Below are 20,277 nucleotides of genomic sequence, written 5' to 3' on the forward strand. Positions count from 1 at the left end.
GACCAGCATGCTGTCTTTTAATATTTGAGTGATGGACATACGAGTTCTTTCATCTTGCATTCTTATCTAGTCATTTTCTATCGAGTTTTGATAGCAGTTTTCTTCTCATTTGATATAAAACTGATTGGTCACTGACATAAAATATTTTGAGGATTTTGGGTTGGGGTTTTTTGGGTTTTATTACTTCTGGAATACTTTATCAGAGAAATTATGAAAGCACATAAATCGGTATGCTTTGAAAAGTGTATGTACAAAGAGGAGCTATTTGTGGGAAACGTAAATCTGTAGCTCTGTAACAAAATTAGTTAAAGCTTCTGAAACTTCTGTTATCCAGTCTTGCATGTAGCTAAAATGTATCTCTTGCTAACAAGGATCCTCACAGCACCCTTCTTGTAACACTAGTAGCTACTAAAGAAAGGGAGAAGCCCAGAAGAATCTCTCTTACCAGCTCCTCCAAACCTCAAATACTGCTGTCAGCTCTGTAGGACTCGCCTTTCTGTACTATACCTACACGTTTTTTCATTGTCGAGCAATAAGCTGTTTCTATCACCTCTTGGGAAATAAAAGCCCCAACAAACCCAAAATCTTGTATCAGACAGTCTTGGCAAAATGCAGTATACTGTACTTACCAGAGCCGCCTGATGTTTCCCCCTGTTTTCTTAGGCCTTGAAGGGTTTGAGCGCAAGGGATTCCTGCACTCTTTAAATGCAGTGGCCACCACTGTCAGCCCTATAAGCTGGGAGGGGAGGGGAATGAGAGAGAGTTTCAGGGATCTGAGCAATGCCATTGCTATCACCAAGCTGAAAATAACCTCTGACAAAAGCCTGGCATTTTGTTCCCTTATGTCCGCTTGTGAGTAGGTGGACAACAATGTAGCCCCTCAGATTACACCTAGAGGGCATTCCTAAATGCAGGCTAACAGATCAGAAATAAAGGTTAAAGCTTTATAGTTGTTACCACATTGCTTAAATGTGAATCATAAAATAACAGTTCCTGAAACGAGGATTTAGTTGTAAAGGGTAACATTGCCAAAAATAATTTAACAAAATAGTTATTAAAGAAAACCCCCAACACCTGTTTGTAGGAACCTCTGGAACTCAACAGTTTTAAACCAGATAGAATTTCATTCAGTGGTTCATTATTTGATAGATACACCTGGTTTGTCTTTTAGGGTACAGAGAATTAAGCTTTTCACTCTAACTTTTTTACTGGTTTTAGATGTTAAGGTGTCTAGTTTATATGTATAATGTTTAGCATGTTCAATCATTGCAGTTGTATTTGCCATGCCTAACTGAGCCCCTTGGAAATGGATGACACTGCAGACATGTTAAAGATGCAGAGACTAAAGTATGAAGCACTTAAAGTTAATTTTTTATAGGGTTTCGTTTTAAGTACTTGAAAGGTTTAGAAAGTCTCATTTTCTAAAGGTATGCCTGAATTTAGCAACTTTGTTCAGTACTGTGGACTTTTCTGTCCGTTGAAGGGCCAAGCCCTTGAAGCCTAGGGGTTAAACACCAGAAGTTGGAAGCTGAGAGTCTCAACTCTGGGATTTTCGTGGGAGCGTAAGGAAATTGGATGCCAAGTCCATGTCAGACTTTAGGATTTTAGAGGTCTGCTCAGTGAGGCTACTTTGAAAACTCTTAGGAGCCTATAGATCCATTGACTGTTGAGTCCAGCAAAGATTTTATAATATAGAAACAGGTCCTTGATGTAAAGTTGGAGGATTATTTTTTCCTGAGCAGGAGAGCTGGACTCCATCTCTTCTTGGTCGTTCTCTTTGGACCGTTAGTGGAACTTGTCTGCCTATGTCAAATAAGGCTAAAAGCAAAGGTGACAGTGCAGTGTACGTGGTATGAATGTTTCTTGTCAAGACAGCAGCGAGGAGAGGTTGGGGCAGGACTGGGCTCACTGTTGGAGTACATGGAAAGCACCAAGAAGCTTGTGACCATTTTGTGTTTTCACCCTCAGTGATTTATAAGTTAGGACCCTTGACATTTGAGGGAACTGAATCTTCATTAATCTTCACTCGTGTCATCAGCTGCACTAGGTGAATCACGTACTTGGATGGCTTTGCACCATAACCAACTGCAGAGAAACCTGTGGAGAAAGATTTTCCGCAAAATGTAGGTGAGTATTTTGCCTTTGAGTTTGTCAGAGAATTGAAGGGAAAAGGCAGGAAACAACCTTTGGCCTCCTGGTACTGGGTGTTGCTTCATTCCTGTACTTCTGTGCTACGCCAGATACTGGGTGCCCCTGTAAGGAAGCGAGTCTTGTTGAAAGGTTCTTTACACCTCAAAGGAGCAGTCGGACCCGTACAGGTTAGTTGGCATTTCATATAATCCCTGGTCCACTGTGGCTACCAGGACCTGGGATTGGAAGAACAGGCTTGAAATATGCAACTGGAGCGTACACATGGATGAATGTGTATATTCCTGATGGAGCAGGAATGTAGTGTTTTCTGTAAATCAAAGGTAAGGATGAAAACTCACTGCTCAGAGAACCGGAACACAGCATATCAAAAGTGAGCCTGAGCATCAGAGGGACTTTCCTAGAGCTTGGCAACAGAGCACATTGGGTACTCAGGCCATGTCTGAGGGTAGACGAGGCAGGTGGAAAGAGTGGTGAGCTCAGCTAGTCAGGGCAAAATGAGGGTCTTCTGGCGAATAGGAGACTTTGAGCAGAGAAGCGGTAGCTTTTCAGCCTGCAAAATGAACAAGGAGAAAGTGAAGTGCTAGGTGTTATAAAGCCTGCGTGAAGAAGCAGGCAACCATGTTTTGACAAAGAAGATTTGGGAACAGCTCAAAAGAAAAAGGGAAGTCTATAAGTCTTGGAAGAATGGGCAGGCATCCAGGAATCAATACAGGGAAGAAGTTAGGGCATGTAGGGAGATAATCAGGGGGGCAAAAGCCCAACTGGAACTTAGACTAGCCTGCTCCGTAAAGGACAACAAAAAGTCCTTCTATAAATACATGAATAACAAAAGGAGGGCTAAAGATCACCTCCAGCCCCTACTGGACTCAGGGGGTACGTTAGTCACTAGGGATGAGGACAAGGCTGAGGTCCTTAATGCCTTCTTTGCCTCAGTCTTTAATAGTAAGGTTAGTAGTTCCCAGGTGAGCTGGCCTGTGGTGTCTGAGAGCAGGGAGGGAGAGGAACGGGTCAAGGATCTGCTTCATCGGCTGGATGCCCACAAGTCTATGGGGCCTGATGGTATCCACTCGAGAGTCCTGAGAGAGCTGGCGGATGTCATTGCCAAACCCCTGTCCATTATCTTTGGGCAGTCTTGGCTCACTGGGGAAGTTCCGCTGGACTGGAGGCTGGCGGATGTTACCCCCATTTACAGAAAAGGGCGGAAGGAGGATCCGGGGAACAACAGGCCTGTCAGTTTGACCTTGGTGAGAGGCAAAGTCATGGAACAGGTTATCTTGAGCACTATTAATGAGCACATACAGGTTAACCGGGTGATCAAGCCCAGTCAACATGGGTTTATGAAAGGCAGGTCTTGCCAATCCAACCTGATCACCTTCTATGACAGGGTGACCCGCCTGGTTGACGAGGGAAGGGCTGTGGATGTAGTTTTCCTTGACCTCAGTAAAGCCTTTGATACAGTTTCTTGTAATGTTCTGGTTGAGAAACTGATAACTGCTGGCCTGGATAGGCACACCCTCCTTTGGGTTAAAAACTGGCTGGATGGCCGGGCCCAAAGAGTGGTGGTAAATGGGGCTAAATCCGGCTGGAGGCCGGTCACCAGTGGGGTTCCCCAGGGCTCAGTGCTGGGTCCAGTTCTGTTTAACATCTTTATCAATGACCTGGATGAGGGGATTGAATGTACCCTCAGTAAATTTGCGGACGACACCAAGCTGGGAGGCTGTGTCGATCTGCTCGAGGGTAGGGAGGCCCTTCAGAGGGATTTGAACAGACCGGATCGTTGGGCTGAGGCCAATGGCATGAGCTTTAATAAGGCCAAGTGCAGAGTCCTTCACTTGGGGTATAAAAACCCCAAGCATCGCTATAGGCTCGGGGAGGAGTGGCTGGAGAGCTGCCTGGCGGAGATGGACCTGGGGGTGTTGGTTGACTACCGGCTTGATATGAGCCAGCAGTGTGCCCAGGTGGCCAAAAAGGCCAATGGGATACTGGCGTGTATCAAGAATAGTGTAACCAGCAGGAGCAGGGAAGTGATCCTGCCCCTGTACTCGGCACTGGTGAGGCCGCACCTGGAATATTGTGTCCAGTTCTGGGCCCCTCGCTTTAAGAGAGATATTGAGCTCCTGGAGCGAGTTCAAAGAAGGGCGACTAAACTGGTCAAGGGGCTGGAAAATAAAACTTATGAGGAGAGGCTGAGGGAGTTGGGGCTGTTTAGCCTGGAGAACAGGAGGCTGAGGGGAGACCTGATTACAGCCTACAAATACTTGAGAAGGGATGGTGGGGAGGTGGGGGAAGGGCTCTTTACATTAGTGATGGGTGATAGAACAAGAGGAAACGGGTATAAGCTTAGTCAGGGGAGGTTCAGGTTGGATGTTAGAAAGTATTTCTTCTCTGAAAGAGTTGTCAGCCACTGGAATAGGCTGCCCAGGGAGGTGGTTGAGTCCCCATCCCTGGATGTGTTTAAGAATAGGGTGGATTATTAAGAATAGACTGAATTTAAGAATAGGGTGGATTATTAAGAATAGAATTTAGGGATATGGTTTAATGGGGATTAGGGACGGTTGAACTCGATGATCTCTAAGGTCTTTTCCAACCTAGAAATCTATGAAATCTATGAATCTATGACAGGAGCCAAGGGACACGAAACAGCAAGTCAGAATATATGCTTAGCTTTTCAGAATAGAGCACAATTTGTGAGAAGACCATTTCTCCAAGCCTAAATACTGTGGTTCCTTACTCTGTCAACTGCGGTGGAAATGAAAAGTTTGTCGTTTCCTTTGAGTAATGCAAGTTTCTCTAAGTCGTTGCCTTTATGCTTCTACAATTAAATTGATAGCATGTTTAAGGAAGATCAATCAATTACCACTTTGGAGAAGAAGGCAAAAAATCTACTCACTGCTGCAGCGAGAATTCCTCCATTTTCCAGCTTTTATTCTTCTCTCTCCCTCATGTAGGAGTTTTTCAGTAGTGATCCTATTCTGTCAGGTGTATTTTATATTAGAATTTTGCATTATTAAAGAGCAAGCCAGTTTTAATGTGTTAGCTGTTATAACTATGTTTCTTTACCCAGTGCAAGCCTGAATCTTGGGCTTTGCTAGCACTTCTCCTGTCCTAATTTGGACAGCCAGGCACATTTCACCTGGGAAGGCAGATAGGCTATATTTTCCTTTAATTTGTTAGTTACTCCTTGTCACCTGAGTGTGAGCTGGATGAGGAGGCTTCGTCTTTCTTCCTTCAGCATAGAAGACACTCTGCTGTGTGTATTTAAATTTAGTTGGTTTAACTGAACCTGTTTGATATGAAATTGCACGAGAGGAGAAACAACAGCTGGAAGCTGACATTGATCTTAGCTAGGAAGCAGAAACTAACAGTGCAGCCTCTGTATGGTGAGAGTATGTCCAAGAGACACCGGGCTCCCTCCTCCTAGAAGCCAGACCTTAGGTGGTTTGCAACAGTAAATAGCTAGTGCTTCCCTAACTGCAGGTGTGATTTCTGCCACAAACTGGTTTAGATGGTTACAAACCCTTAGGTCAGATGTTACGAAAACTTTCTCTCAGGCTTGAAGCCTCTCTGGTGTCAAGAGAACCTATGGAGTGTGTAGAGCATAGCATGCACCTGGCTCAAACTCTGAGTGTAATAGAAGAGAGGTAGGGTAATCACTCTTCATCTTCAACTCTTACTAAGATTGTCTGTTTAGTTTGAGGCCTGAACCATGTAACTTCTCCATTGTGACATTTGGACTGCACTTTCCAGAATACTCTAAGGTGATAAAGATACTCTGAATTCCAAACTTTCTGACTCTGTTGTCCTCTAATGGTTGTTATTAGGAGATGTCATCTCTAGTGATAGAGTTCAGAAGTCAGACTGAGTTACTTAAATCCTTTTCTGATGAAATATCATTTTCCCTTTCTTCAGAAAACAGAGACACCCCTGTCTAACAAAAAAAGAATGAAGGGATGCCAATGAATATATACAATGGATTCCTTAACTCAGATAATTTAATTTGATCAAACAGAAAAAGGCAAAATTGGAGTTTTATGTAAGTTTAATCTGAAGAAATGGATTTTAAAAATACAGTATAAATAATTCTTAACTTATATAAAACTTGACTAAGAAGTCACCATTTTTGGTGTTGTTTTTTTTTTTTAACTATACAACAGAGCATTATGGAACACAGGAGCAAGACGTTTTAACTAAGGCCTTTTTGTTAAGACATAAAATACGTGCACGCTCACAGTACTTCTCTTTGTGCAAAATATGTACTGACTGATAGGCTGTACCTTTCTGTACAACGACAATTTCAGCTTACTTTGCATAGCAGAAAAGCAACACACAAAAAAAAAACCAACCACCAACAACTAGATACATAACTTTGTTGCTATAATACTTCAGGTAAGCCTCTTGTAAAAATTATTAGACATCAACTTTCTCATTAAGAGCCAGTTTTCATTCTGAAGCATTAATTAACGCTATTCCAGTATTGAGGTCTTGTCCAAAACACACGTTGTCCACATTATAATCCAAGGTGTGTGCAGTGCGTTACCTGTAATTATGTCTGCTAACACACTCAGCAATTCGATATTCTGAAATTAGTCTTCTGACACTTCACATTTCCTTTGAGGAATATACAGAGTTCCTTGAGAGACTCTATCGATACCATCTGAATTTGCAGATGGTGAGGATACTGTGTTTGGTCCTCCTGGGGTGTGGAAAAAATTTTCTGTAACTGTCTGGGGCACTTGGGGTTCCTGTGGAACAGAAGGCTAAAGAGTAAAGAGAAAGTTACTTTCATTTAAGAAGAAGGAAAAAAAAAGAAAAGTGAATTCTAATTTCAGGTTTCCACAGGATGTTAGCAAACTTTTTTTCCCCTGAAATTTAAAAACCTGACAACTCTTTACTGAGTAGAATATACCTGTGTTCCTTGATATAGCTATAAATATATATATATAAAATTAATAAAATAAAAATCTGGTTTCCTTCCTAAGAAATACCCTCCTATCTCATTTTTTAAAACAAACAGATCTTAGGCGATACAGTATTACACAAAATACAGAGAAACTTCGTGTGGGAAAAAAAAAATATTCTTTTAAAATCCTCTATTAAAAAAAGCTAATGTTAAATGCGAGAACTTGAGCGTAGATTAGGAGAGTAACAAGAAGGAAAGATAAAGTAACAAATGTACAATTTGTTAATAAGCCTCCTCTCACATCTATGCAAAACTCTCCCTCTAAACCAGCTGTCTCTTCACATCTTGTCATCTTCCAGCTGGCTCTACTTCCACAACAAATAATATACTTGTTCTTCCTTTCTAGCCTCTCAGTTGTATCGTACTTAGCTAGCCTTCACTGCCAGCTCTTTGTGGGCAGTGCTGATTTATAAAGATCAGAAAAACGTTTGTTTAAAAATTCTACCTGCTGTAAAGGAATTACTGCGCTCTACTTCCCACTCAAGCCATCATGGTCAAGAAGTTGCAATGTGTTTTTACTTACCTTTTCTTGCAAGTTCATGTTTTCCGAGCTGTGGCTAGCAGTTTCTGGTTGTGAAGAGACTGGCACGTGCTGAAAAACAGGAGGTGCAGGAACTTGCACACCAGCAGGCATTAATCCTACGTGTTGCAGTGTAGAGTTCAGAACTGAAGAACTTGGATTTTGGGCAGAACTGGTATTGCTTGAATTGAGACAGGAGTTGTTCAGTACAGGCGCAGCAGCTATAGAAGTTGGTGACAGCATTATATTCAAGGGTGTTACGTGAAAAGCAGGAATGTTAACTGCTTTCAGTTCAGATGCTGTCACTGGAATAATACCTGAAACAAAATAAAAATCAAGTGTTGAAGTGGATTAAAAACTGAGACTCAAGCTATTGTGCTGTGATTTCATTACCTCAGTAGGACAATCGTGTGCCTATTTTATTCAGTACTCACCAGTGATGGGTGAGCTGTAGGTAGTGTGCTGTAATGAAGATATCCCAGGTTCGTCTTTGATAGAAAAGCCCGCCTTGTTGCCATGGGTGCACTGAGTGAGAGGAATAAGATAAATAGATGGAAAAAAAGTCTGAAAAAGAAAAAGACAATGTACCTTTACCCCAAACAGGTAACAAACAAAAAATGAAGGTTTCTCCAAAGCTGCATCCTCCTTGCCTTGTTGTTATTCTTCATCCTCCATATCCCCAGGATCTTCTATTCCATGCCTGTACTACCTTGTCTGAAATTAGACACAACTAACTCAAGGACATGCTCTTTAAAATAAGACAGCCCTATGCTGCAGAAGTCAGCTGGTCCATTTCCAGCTGACATCCTCAGTGAGGAACTGGAAATCCATCTGGCATTAACATAGTACAATTAGACTAGACAAAAGAGAAATCCTGATACTGAACTTTTTTTTTTTTTTTCCTAGAAGAAACATCTGGACTCTTTAATCATCATGTCACCTCACTCTTGGATTGTGTTTTTATAAGACAAATACTGGAAGACAATCCTTTTGCATTTACAAGTTCTGTTTTTGTTGTCAGACTTCTTTATTCAGGTTTTCTACAATAGTAAGTCTTAACTGCAGAATACCAAATTTTACTGATGAAACGTTTCATGTGATTCTGTTGTAAATCAAAGTATTTGAGACTATATACACACAAAGGACTGAGGATGTAAAGGATCTCAACGCTGCCTTCATCTACTTAGTCTTAGTTGTGATCTTCATCCCAATCGAAGCCTGAAAGTCACTTTGTGTCATCTTATTTGTGTACTTAATGCAGAAATTGAAGTCCTACAATCCTACAAAATAAGGTTTTAAAAGCACACTAAAAATAATCCAACCAAAAACAATCTATGTATGCGTATTTCATTTATAGTTTTGGGTTTTTTGCAAAGACTCCAAGTTTTCCCAGTTAACGGCAAGATGTGATGTTTAACAAAGCTTACCTCACGACCAGGAATGGCAAACACTACAGGTATGTCTTGTTTAGTTTTGATTTTGTCCTTATCTTCTGGAATATCTTCTCCTTTAGATTGGTTACAGCAACTCGACATGTTTTGATCTAATGTTTCGGTTTTGTTCTGTCTTTCTTCCTTGATATTGTTCGTTGCTTGATTAATTTGTGAGCTATTGGAAGGCGGTCTTTCACTTTTAATGGATTCTCCCTTTAAAAAAAGTACATACAAAACCAAAGGCAGGCATTGCAAGACATAACATTCTCAATTACAGGTCTACAATGCTATTTATACATTTTAAAAATTAGGAGAGCAAGCTTTCTCCTTCCTCCTGATTCTCAAGTTTGTGCTATAAAAATTTCTAGTCAATAAGACAACCAGTTCTATGTCATCCCCTCTTTCTCCTTCACAGCCAGGGGATGTTTGACACCACACATTGTCACAACACGCGGATAACATTTCATGAGTGTTTTGGCAAGGACAATTTAAAGCAGCCTAATAATTCACAGAGACTCTAAAACATTCAGCAACTGAGGAGTAGAAGGCCATCCACACTCAGTTTCTCCATACGCATCAACTGCATCTGAACCTCTTATTCTTTTCACATGCTGTACTATTATGCCTACAGCAATCTAACATTAACAACGTACGACATTGGATAGAAATATTTAGAAGGTATCAGGATTTTGAGACATTCCCTGTCCAGCACCTTTTACGTGTCTGCTTGCCCTCCCAACACCTCTAATGCCAAGAATTAATGCCAGAAAGACGAGCAACCTGAACTGCTTCAGAATCAGTGTATAAATAGAGGTAAGTCTTGAAATAATGTTTTGGGAGTTGTTTTATTTTGACTAGCGTCTGTACACTCTAACACATGTTTGGAGGAGGAAGAGAGAGGAACAAGGCAAAAAATAAAGCCTGACCCCAGGTTGGCTTTTCAAAGATATATGTTATATTGTATTCTATATATTCTGCCTGTTGCTTTGCAAACACCAGCAAGATTATGTGATATTTTATATATATATATAAAAAACCAAAAAACAGCCCCTCAAACATCAGCAAGCACAACAAATGCAAGTCATCCCTTCAAGTGCAATGTTATTTAAAGCACCTACACACACTTGCTTTAGCAAGGAACAGCAGACAACTTCATCTTTTAACCGTTTCCATACCCTCCAGAAAGGTGGGTATGAAAACACCACAAGAACTGATGTTACAAACACCAACATGAAATATTGTTTCATACAGCAAAGGTTCTGCAAGTCTGCAGCACAAATGCTCTTAAAGTAAACTGAAGGCTTAAGCGTTTACAAGATTACTACCCTGACAGGCTTCTTAACAATTTATTTATAAATTTGACAACATCTGGTAGGCTCCTAAATCACTCTGAAAACGAGTAGGTGCCAACATCATTTAAGCTATAAAATGGCATTTTAAAAATAATTTGACTTACCAGAGAAGTATCAAGGCTTTCCTCATCTCTTCTATACCTTTTAATTAAATTATTCTCTTCTAATGCTTGTGATCTTTTAAGGCACCTCTGTGATGCAGCTTCTGATGTTGTAGGTGGTCTTTCTTTAGCTGTCAGGGATTTTGTTGGCTCATCTGCAGCTATCTGATTGTCTCCTTCCTCAGTGGTTATTTTCTTTAATACTTTGGAATTAATACTCTCAATTCCAGTTACATGAGCACACGGTAGAGGCTGCACAATGTAACTTGGGCTGTATGTTGTCACAGTGTGGGCTTGGGAAGGATGCAGATATATTGCATATGAAACACCAGAATGAGTATGAGGTAGTATTACTGGTGAGACTGAACCGTGGCTTGGAGGACAGACACCCAGTGGCTGTGTCAGAGCTGGCAGCTGAGAGGGTGCTGCGGGGTGAGGAGGTTCGGGCTTGGGGACTGTCTCAGGCGAGGACAGATTACATTCCAAAGCAGATCCTGATAATATCATTTTCACCTCTTTCCTTAAAAAAAAACCAAAACAAACAACAAAAGTGGAAACATCTTTTAATACCTTCACGCAGAAATGAACGCCCTGACCAATTATTTTCCGCAATACGAAAGATTTAACATGAACTTGTACTTGTCGAGCCACGAAACAGAAAATAATAAGTAAAAAAATAGCCTGCAGTATTAGGGGTTACTGGTTTTTGCAGACTATTGCCCAACTCAAACCGAGCATAGCTTTAACTTAATGGCCAGCGACAAAATAGAGCTTCTTACCTTAACACATATACAAACTTACTTTGATTGTCCGTCCAGCTGATGTTCAGCCATTGCTGGAACCTGAGCCATTTCACTTTGGAAAGCTGATAAATTTTGATCAGTACCTGGTTGGAGGGCGAAAACAAAGCAAAGCTGTTAGTACGTCAAATGTAGAAGTTAAATTTTGTCTTGAGGAGACTGTGTTATTTGATGTGGGATGAACATTTAATGAGTAGACACTAAGACTCTCTGTTATTCTCAAACTGCAGCCCAGACTTGATTTGATCACTTGGATGGCAGCTTACATCAAACAAATTTTAAAGCCTCAGCTCCTTTTATTTTTTTTTTTTTATCCTCCAAAGAGGATACCTAACAAGAGCCAGAACAATGATAGGTAATTTACTGGCAATTTTATGGAATAGAGAACCACTTAGATATAATGATCTAAAGCACAGTTTCCACAACAAACCAGGGTTAGAGCAGTTCACAGAGAAAGATACAATATTCAGAGAATCAGCTATACCACACAAACAGAAGCTTGTAGCCAGTAAGACATCACACAAAGTCAAGACAGTTATACGTAAAAACGGATTTAATATTCTTCTTAAACACAGAATAGTAATATGCCACTCCCTGTCTATTTGGTGTTTTAGAGGAAGCTAGAGTTCCTTACAGCGTGCTGAATTTGGTCCAGAGCTCAATGAATATATTTACTGCGTTGCAACTGCACAAGCTGTGACCAGGTTTGGTCTACCAAACTGGAAAGAGCTTCTACTGAACACGTAAAAGCTTACGCACTGAACACGGATCATTTTAGCTTTGTTTTCACTATCAGTCTTGTAAAGCCTCAGATTTACAGGCACCATGGATTTTCCCCATCTTGTCTATTTTTGACAGTTCTTAAGACATGTTTGTTTTAACATCCGCATCTCCTACGTGAAGATGGCAAGCCTGAATGTTTAACGCAAGACTACTTCTGAGATAAAAACAAACTTAGAAAAAGATACGTACTTGCACTTATTTTAACTGGCCTGGTTGGAGGAGATCGGATCTTTCTTCTCTCATTCTCTATACATTCCACTAACTTTATTAGAGAAGGATGCCGAGTGAAGTTTTGCTTTCCTCTTGAAGGAAAAAGGTTTTTTGAACACTTGTCATGGTTTGATGTGGAGGGGGTGGGGGTTCTGGTGGCAGGAGAGGGGCTTTGCTCCCTGTGACCTCCCTGGTTTTGGAACCGGGTCAGACCTGGTTCTGGCCACCAGATCAGACTCCCATCCCCCTCAGGCTTGAGCCAATCAGCGCCTCTGCGAATTGCCCTATTTAAGTTGGGACAAAGGCACCGCAAACGGTACTTCGCCCAGGATCGAGCAGAGAAGGGAGGAGGGCACTGCCCCCGCTCCCTGGCTCCCGGCCAGGCGGCTGCCTGCGTCGGGCCGGCGCCGCACACGGAGAATGGCAGCTGCGGAGCTGGCTGGGGAACTTGGGAAGCACTCCCGGGGTGCCCACTGGGCTGAGTTCGCCTGGAGAGGACTGAGATCTGAGAGAAACAGCTGCATCGACAGCAGGTCAGTGAGGATGGAGCGGGAGGAGGTGTGCCAGAGCCGTTTCCCCTGCGGCTGATGGTGAGATAGCAGGCGGCCCCCCTGCAACCAGGACGGCCTCGGTGGAGCAGAGACCCACTCGCAGCCCGTGGGGAGAAGATGCCTGAGCCTGAGGATGGTCGTGTTGGGGTGCGCGACAAGGCAGAGAGGCATCTGGAGTCTGCGTGACGACCCACGCCGGAGCGAGTGGCTACAACTCCCTAAGTATCCGAGACTGAGGTAAAGCCTGCACTGGGGCAATCTGTGGGGAAGGATTGTTTCCAGTGGGCTGGACTCACGTTGGAGAAGTTTGTGGATTTTTCCTCGTGGGTAGGGGATCCACTGGAGCAGGGGAAAAGGGTGTAAGGACTCCTCCTCCTTTAACAAAGAAGCAGCAGTAACAGCACGGAATGAACTGACCTGCACCCCCCAGTCCCTGCCCCCTGTGCTGCTGGGGGGAGGAGCTAGAGCTGGGAGGAAAAGGAAAAGGGCGGGGGGAAAGTGTCAGTTTTAAGATCTGGCTTTGTTTCTTTCTGTCCTCTCAAGTAACCGGTTTTGTTTCCCTTTGTCCTTTTAAGTAACCATTAATAAACTGTTTTGCCTTAAGAAAGCCCAGTCTGTTTTGCTCAGGAACATGGTTGGTGGGTGCTCCCTCTGTCCTTGTCTCAACCCTCAGTCCCTTTATTTTTTTTTTTTTTTTCCTCCTCTCTACGTTACTGGAAAAGGAGAGACTGTGTGAGTTTTAGCTGCTGGATCAGCCTAAAATCACAACAACACTGCTCTTTGGATGTGATGGATTCTGAAATAGGTGGGGACAGGTCATAGAAGTTGTTTCAAGTTCTGTGTCTAAAAGGCAGAAAAAAACCCAAAGAGTAAATACATATCACATGCAGATTCAGTAATTGAAAGCAGTTATGTGAGCCTGATTGAGGTACTTGCAGCAGCAAAAACAGAAACGCAGGAGTCTCAGTATGAGTACATCTACTATGTGGAAATACATATGGTGCGCTACGCTGTCAAGGACAGCAACGTGACTAGTAAAGGTTTTCTGCTTAGTTTACTCTGTCTTTTGATCAAAAAATTTCTAGCAGAGAAAACAAGAAAACAATCAAAATCGTCGGCAGAACAAAAGGAAATGACACATACACTTACCCTGAATATTTGGCAAGACCTCAGGTCCTGTCCATTTGAATGCTATTTTTTTACCTCTGTCTTCTCTAACATAAACTTTCTTGATAAGTTCAAGGCTACTGAGAACATTTGCTATGTCATAAAGTCTCCTAATTTTGGCTGAAATAAAATAAACAAATGTGAAGTACAGCAATTCCGATTAACAAGTTATTGGATTAAAATGTTGTAACGCCCTTTTAGCAGCTAAAAGGAAAAACCTTTATAATTTTTTTATAGGAACAATTTTGTGGAACAGGGATTTATACCATGAAATAACCTATCTTATCACAATATAAAGTTTGTATGTAAAATAGAATGACATAGGTACATGGAAAACACTGCTAAGTATATTATGCTAAATATAGAGAAAAACCATGGTCCAAACAAGTCAGGTTCTGTGCAAAGGCCAAACCTATACCAATTCTGTAGTGAAAATAAGTAGCTTAAAAGGCAGGTACACACATGAAAGCGAGTATGGGAACTAGGGGAAAGAGACGCACTAAAACCCCAACAGGATAATCATCCTGCACGTTCTTAACTGTTTTCAGGTTGAGATATTAAGGAAGAGCTTTAGGCAGCAGTCAAATTGCAAGTGCCTCTGGGCTGCAAAGCGAATGTGCCAAAGCCAAAGCTTCTGCTACTGAAAATTTGAAGTCTAGCAAGTCATGGAACTTGGGACTGTGCTTATTGACCAAGAGCATGGTAAAACACGTGATACCTGAAATACAGTCACACGGATGGAATATCCTGAAAATGCTTTACTTTAAGACAGACATTATGGAGGAAGAAGAAAGAATTAAAACAAACAAAAAGCCCCTGTTGACTACCCACCCACTCTTTCTATGTTGCCATGATGCAGTGGAAAGGAAATTATGAACTGAAACCAGCGAAGATCAGTTTTCTTTTTACACAGATACAATTCCACAAAAACAGTGAAGGAGTCTGAGAATCAAGGAAGGGTGTAATTTTCAACAAAACCCACAATTAATTCTTGATCTCTCAAAAGCAGACACATTTTTGATTGTTATAGATATGCAGGCCTAGACCTAGAAGTACCTTTTTATTTGAATAGGGAGGAAGAGGAGGAAACGTGCAGGGAACTGAGAACAGGGTAAAAGAATGAAGAAATAATTGGCAGTTACAGCACTGGTTTCACTTCCTCTCATGCGTAAGTTATTAACAGGACTTTTACAGAATTTCTTTAGATTTCCAACAAGTGAGTTATATGACCAGAACACAGATTTGCATGATTCTAAGGCATCTTTGCTAAAATGATGCTGAAATCTTTGGCAGACCGCTTGAGGAAGAAGCAGCCTTGTGACATTACTTCAGGATTTAATGGAATTTTTCTCTTACATGGTCATGATGTCATATGTATCAACGACTATGCACAAGCGAGTCCCTATTAAAAACCGTGCAAGGTGTTCAGTGACTTTTTGGAGGCTCAGATATACTTCTGGCAGGAAAAAGATGACAGGATTTTGCACTATATAAACTTGCACTAGAATAGTTCATTTAGCTTACACTTGATATTTCTATTTAGAGTAAGATCAAAAAGGAGACAGCAAGAGCAGCGTTTTACTTACTTTTAAAATTCCTTTTATCTAAGTCTTCTAACTGGTCTCCTCCAATCAAGATTTTAGCAGCAACTTCAAGGCTTACTATTGGAGGAGTCGATACCAGAAACAGCATCACAAATTTCTGACTCATCACTCGTAGAGACTTGTCTTTCCTGCTATTTACTGACGCTGCAGCAGACAAGAGAAAGGATTAAAGTGTTGAGTGACATGCCAGCTACAAACATTTTTAAAACACTGAAGAAATTTGTCAGTAACAATTATTATAAGAAGAAACAACACAGCAACTAAGCAGGGCTGACATTGACTCCACAATCATGTCTCTACATGGCAAGAATCAGATAACTAGGTGTATACTGAATCTAACTACAAAGAGAGGCTGCGATGTTTCCCCCTGTATACATTTCCTATTGTCTAACAACTTGTACTCTTAAAGATGCTTAACTGCAGGTTGTAGAATGTATTTAACAATCCTTAATTAACATTTATTCCATTAACCAAACCTAAATTAAAAAATAAATGAATGGAGTAATTTACACTTCTGGCTTCTATAACATTTAATGGTAAAAAATCCTGCAATTGGATTGTATATTGGGTATGTTTGACAGTTTCATCTGATGCCCCCTTGTTCTCGCACTTTAAAAACCAAATACATGTGTATGAATTGAATGAAAAAGAGAAATGAAAGAGTGTAGTGCACTTTTTCTCACCACAAACAGCTGCGGTGCCTTTCAGGCAGTATCATTTCAGAAAAAAAAGGGTCCAATAAATGTTTTCTCAAAGTTTATAGATATTTGTCATTACAAGCACATGTTATTCTTGGCATTATAGAAAATTATTACCAGCATGAAATTCTCTTCCTGGAAGCTCGACAAAAGAATGCTCACTTGAGCCAAAAGGTCTTGCCCTTTCTTTATTTCTTTCACCATTGGAATCAAATTCATGCTCATACTCTCTTTCCCTTGATCATCTGAATTTGTTGTGTATATTGGTTCTCTTCTCCAACTTTTTTCAAAGCCTGCAGGGTTTTGGAGAGATTATGTTGCCCATGCCAAGCATATCTGTTTTTGGCAAGGCGGCTCACCATGTGCAGGCTCTCTAACACGTTCACAATATCATATATGCGTCTACGTTCAACTTCTGAAAAAAAAAAAAGAGAGAGATGAACACGACATCTACGTAAAATATGCTTCTTTTCACATTTACTTGCAACATGGTTTGCACAGAGAAGGGATCAGTTTCCCTTACTTCCCCCTCCTCTTAATATACTTCTAAGCCATTTTTGCCAATTCCTGATTACAGAAGGCTCTGAAAATGCCCTCATGGATGTTGCTAGCAAGGAAAAGAAAACAATTCTTGCTTTAGATATGGAAGGACTTGCTTTTCCACAGTTATATGTGGTTTACAGTATTCCTTAAGAAACAAAACTTACCGTTGCCAGAAGAGCCATAAATGGGTTTCAATACAGCTTTAAAAAAGGCAAAGCATTTTTAATTATCCATTGCATCAGTTTTAGATCATCTCCTTAAGTATTGTTGGAAACTCATTGCAGACAACTGTTTTGTAACTTGTTTTTATGATATTCTATTAACACGCTGTCCTTTTCTCTTTTGTCTGTTAAATTCTTGGTTTTGACTAAGAATTTTCTAAATGAGATGTAATTTTGTACAAAGTAGAATAGACATTTTGTTTAATTCGCAATTCGTCATTCTTTTGTCTCCCCCAACATATTCGGACGATATAATGACACCAAAAATTTTATAGCAGTATAATTTATAACTATCATCAGTGTTATAATCTGCAGAATACTGTCATTTCGCAGCTCTTTGATAAAAAAAAAAGCTTCAGCTTAATGTTAGCAACTTAGACTCTCGGTAGATCATTAGTATGATACAAATATAGTGATATAGAATGAGAAAGTTAAATTATCATATAGAGTGGAAAGTAGTTTCTTGCTTTGAGGTCACGATTGGACAGGAAGTTGCAGGTTCAGCTTTAGAAACACTAGTTCCTGACGCAAAAACCCAACCACTAATCTTAGCCATCATCTCTAGATCCAAAAACCTACAAATGGTTACTTGTGGTATCAGCAATAATTTAGATGTTTAATATTAGACGTAATTCAGAGTTTCTCGATTCGGTTCACTGAAAAAACTTTAACTTTTTAAAAGAATCCCTCTAAGAATGAAGAGTTTAAAGCTGGGTTTAAATAAGTTTGAGTGTACACAGTAAACGTTCAAAATTTTATGGAACAAAATGTACTAACGCAAATGGCAGGGTGTTGGCACGTTGGTATCTAGAAATTTGTAATAGCAAATACACCAACTTACTAAGCTCTTCAGCGACTTCGTCAAGGTAAATAAAATTATTCTCTGCAGTGCTGGGGTAATTGGGATATCTAGCTAAAAATTTATGACACAGTAATCCTAGACTTTTCTCTTTGCGACTTGGTTGAGATTTTTCATATTCATCTCCCAGTAAGTGCTCCTACATGGAAATAAGAAAAAGAGAATTTGAAATTTTTTAATATAAAAAGCATAGATATTTAACAGCTTTAGTGTGAGCACTGTCAAAGGCCTGATGTTCTCCTTTTGTCCTCAACAGGTGTGAGAGAAAACCAGCAAAACTAGACCCGTTGTATGTAACTAGACAATATCCTTACTTCTGTTTGGTAAATGCTCCAAAATTAAAACTTTAAAAACGTTGTAGTATGTTAATGTATAACTTGTAATACTGAAGAAACCGTCTTCAGCTAACTTAAAACAAAAGTAAATAAAGAAGACCCCTTTACAACGTACCTGCAAACAGTGTTTTGCCTGTATGACCTCACTTGTGTTGTTCGACAGTTCCCTTCTCTGTTCTCTGCTCCTTATCTCAGGACTAGCTGCACTAATCAGCATTTTCAGGTTTGAAGTAGGTGTCCATGGATCCGCTGGAAGGATTTCTTTAGGTTTTGGGGGTGTGGTTAGAGGCTGGCAGTCAGGCTGTATCTCTGTCAGTACCAAATATGAGGTAGCTGCTTGTTTCAAAGGAGTTCTCAGTATGTTTCTGCATGGCTCAGAAGGATGATTTTCCTACACACCGAGAAAGACTGTGATGTTAAAACCCACAAGCACTACAATCCATTTACTGACAACAGTCAAAGCGGGATCAAGATAAATTGCATTTTTTGGGTAGCTCAGAGTCAAAGGTTGCAGTCTTACTCTGAACCAACGAAACCCTTCCCTGAAACCATTTCTTGGACTGTGCCTTTAGCTTAAGACATGGGGCCCGTGGTATTCCTGAGGTAACTTTCCTTTTCTTTCCCTCTAGGGAAAGTACCGTCAGAATGAATGTTAATCCGTAGCAGAAAGCTACAAAGCATGAGCGAAACACCTTTATCAAGGAAAAAAAGAAAACGGGAGCCAGGAAGAAGTACTGCTCGTTACAAAACTGGCGGTTAAAGGTCGTCAGGTAGAGTTTTAGGCACTTTTGTTACGGACAGAAACTAAAGCGAAGGTAAAACGCGCTCGGTTACTACCATCCAACGGGTTTTACAGGCGCTCGCTCAGAACGAAGTGATTTCACGGCCAGGGATGCTGCAGAGGGCTGAGACCGGGCACCCCGCGGCTGCCACCGCGCCGACCGGACCCCACCGCACCCGCGGGAGACAGCAACCCCCGGGGGGCAGTTTCGCTCGTTCGCTTCCCCACCGGAGCAGGCACGGAGGAAGGCGAGGCGGAACCGAAGGAATACCTTGTCGCCGGTCCCCGTCTCCCCGCCCGCCTGCCGCATTCTCCCGCCGCTGCGCAGCCTCAAGAGGCGACACCCGCCGGTCCCGCCGCGACGCTCCGCATCGCAGGTCCCGCCGGTTCTGCGGGGCGGGAGGGAGGAGGCGTTAGCAGGGAAACCGGCGGCGACTGCCGGCGGCGGCGGCGTCCACCTTGGCCGGTTCCAGCCGCTGGTAACGTCCCGCCGCCTCCCGCCCCTGGGCCTGGGCCCGGCCCGCGCGCGCCAGCAGCCTGCGCCGGCGCCGGGCGCCCGGCGCCCAACGGCGCCCAACGGCGCCCAACGGCCCGGCTCGCCCCGGCCCCGCCCGGCCCGGCCCGCCCGCACCGCAGCGTCGCCGATTGGCCGCCGCCGGCGGGCGAGGGCCCTTCCGGATCCGGTTTAAACATTTGGCGCCACCGCCGTGCCCAGAGAGCTGCTCCTGCCTGGTGCCCATCCCGCGGCGCGTAAGAGCCGGCACGCACCGAGGGTGACACCGCCGCTGCCCGACCCCGTCCTGACCCGCCCGCCGGCCGCTCCCAGTGCCGGTTTGAATTCAACCGGCTGAGCCGCCGAGGAAGGATGGGGCAGCCTGGCCAATCACCTCGCCGCCCTCCGCCCCGTGCAGCCAATCGGAGCGCGGCGTCCTCGGCCGTTCCGCCCTCCCGCTGCCGCCGGGCGGGGGTTTGGCGCGGGAAGCGGGGCGCGCGCTGCCTTCCCCCGCCCCAACGGCTGCTGCCGCCGGGGGGAAGCGGGCGCGAGGGGATGAGCCCGGACAAGGGGCGCTAATTGGTTTAGCCGAGCTAATTATCCGCCGCCGCTTCTCCCTGTGTGTCACAGACCGGGTCGGTCGGCCGTCTCTCCCGGCCGCCGCCTGCCCCTCTGGCAGACGCCCCTTCGCGGCGTCCCGTGGCCTTTTTAAGCC

The 20,277-nt window shown here is 42.6% G+C and overlaps 1 protein-coding gene and 1 long non-coding RNA gene across 3 annotated transcripts in view; one reads left to right on the plus strand and one right to left on the minus strand.

Moving 5' to 3' along the window:
- Nucleotides 1-8,560, plus strand: part of LOC147528537 (uncharacterized) — an 18,131-nt gene extending 9,571 nt beyond the window's left edge. For both annotated transcript variants that reach the window (XR_015222220.1, XR_015222221.1), the window contains exons 5-6: nt 2,039-2,127; nt 8,538-8,560. This is a non-coding gene — a long non-coding RNA (uncharacterized LOC147528537). The remainder of the gene's footprint in view (nt 1-2,038; nt 2,128-8,537) is intronic.
- LOC104381407 (transcription factor E2F8-like) lies at nt 6,673-19,379 on the minus strand. The gene is given in 17 exon segments (XM_086613947.1): nt 6,673-6,908; nt 7,635-7,948; nt 8,066-8,195; nt 9,059-9,277; nt 10,521-11,037; nt 11,319-11,403; nt 12,290-12,428; nt 13,529; nt 13,636-13,673; nt 13,676-13,704; nt 14,011-14,148; nt 15,615-15,776; nt 16,448-16,565; nt 16,567-16,745; nt 17,936-18,092; nt 18,404-18,679; nt 19,341-19,379. Coding segments are annotated over 17 exon segments (2,715 nt in total). The 3' UTR covers nt 6,673-6,734.
- Nucleotides 19,380-20,277: the final 898 nt, after the last annotated feature.

This window comes from Tauraco erythrolophus, chromosome 6, assembly GCF_009769465.1.
Source record: "Tauraco erythrolophus isolate bTauEry1 chromosome 6, bTauEry1.pri, whole genome shotgun sequence".
NCBI classification, from domain to species: domain Eukaryota; kingdom Metazoa; phylum Chordata; class Aves; order Musophagiformes; family Musophagidae; genus Tauraco; species Tauraco erythrolophus.